General features: G+C 61.5%; 1 protein-coding gene across 1 annotated transcript in view; it reads left to right on the forward strand.

Moving 5' to 3' along the window:
• The window catches only part of thoc6 (THO complex 6), a gene marked incomplete at its 5' end in the record, with an annotated part of 6,104 nt that overhangs the window by 3,070 nt on the left and 2,782 nt on the right, over positions 1 to 252 (forward strand). Inside the window, one exon of the mRNA XM_048621106.1 lies at positions 46 to 108. Coding sequence (XP_048477063.1) covers positions 46 to 108 — 63 coding nt within the window. The remainder of the gene's footprint in view (positions 1 to 45; positions 109 to 252) is intronic.

Consider the following 252-nt stretch of genomic DNA (forward strand, 5'->3'; position numbering starts at 1 on the left):
CCTAATCCCATCTGACCTCCCACTGTGCGTTCTTCCCTCCTGCAGGAGTGCACGAGACCCCAGCGCGGGAAGTGGATCGCGTGCCTGTGCACGGACTCCAATTGGCTGGTGAGTTTCGGGATGGGCGGGCACTGGGAATGGGGGTTGGTGGCGCAAGAGGATTTGGTGGTCAGACAGAGCTGGGAGTGTATCTGTCCCCTGCACGCTGGGTCTGGGGGGATCTCAGACAGTGCTGGGAGTGTATCTCTCCCC

The sequence above is a fragment of the Rhincodon typus genome, unplaced genomic scaffold (assembly GCF_021869965.1).
Source record: "Rhincodon typus isolate 14 unplaced genomic scaffold, sRhiTyp1.1 hic_rhity00000054, whole genome shotgun sequence".
NCBI lineage: Eukaryota > Metazoa > Chordata > Chondrichthyes > Orectolobiformes > Rhincodontidae > Rhincodon > Rhincodon typus.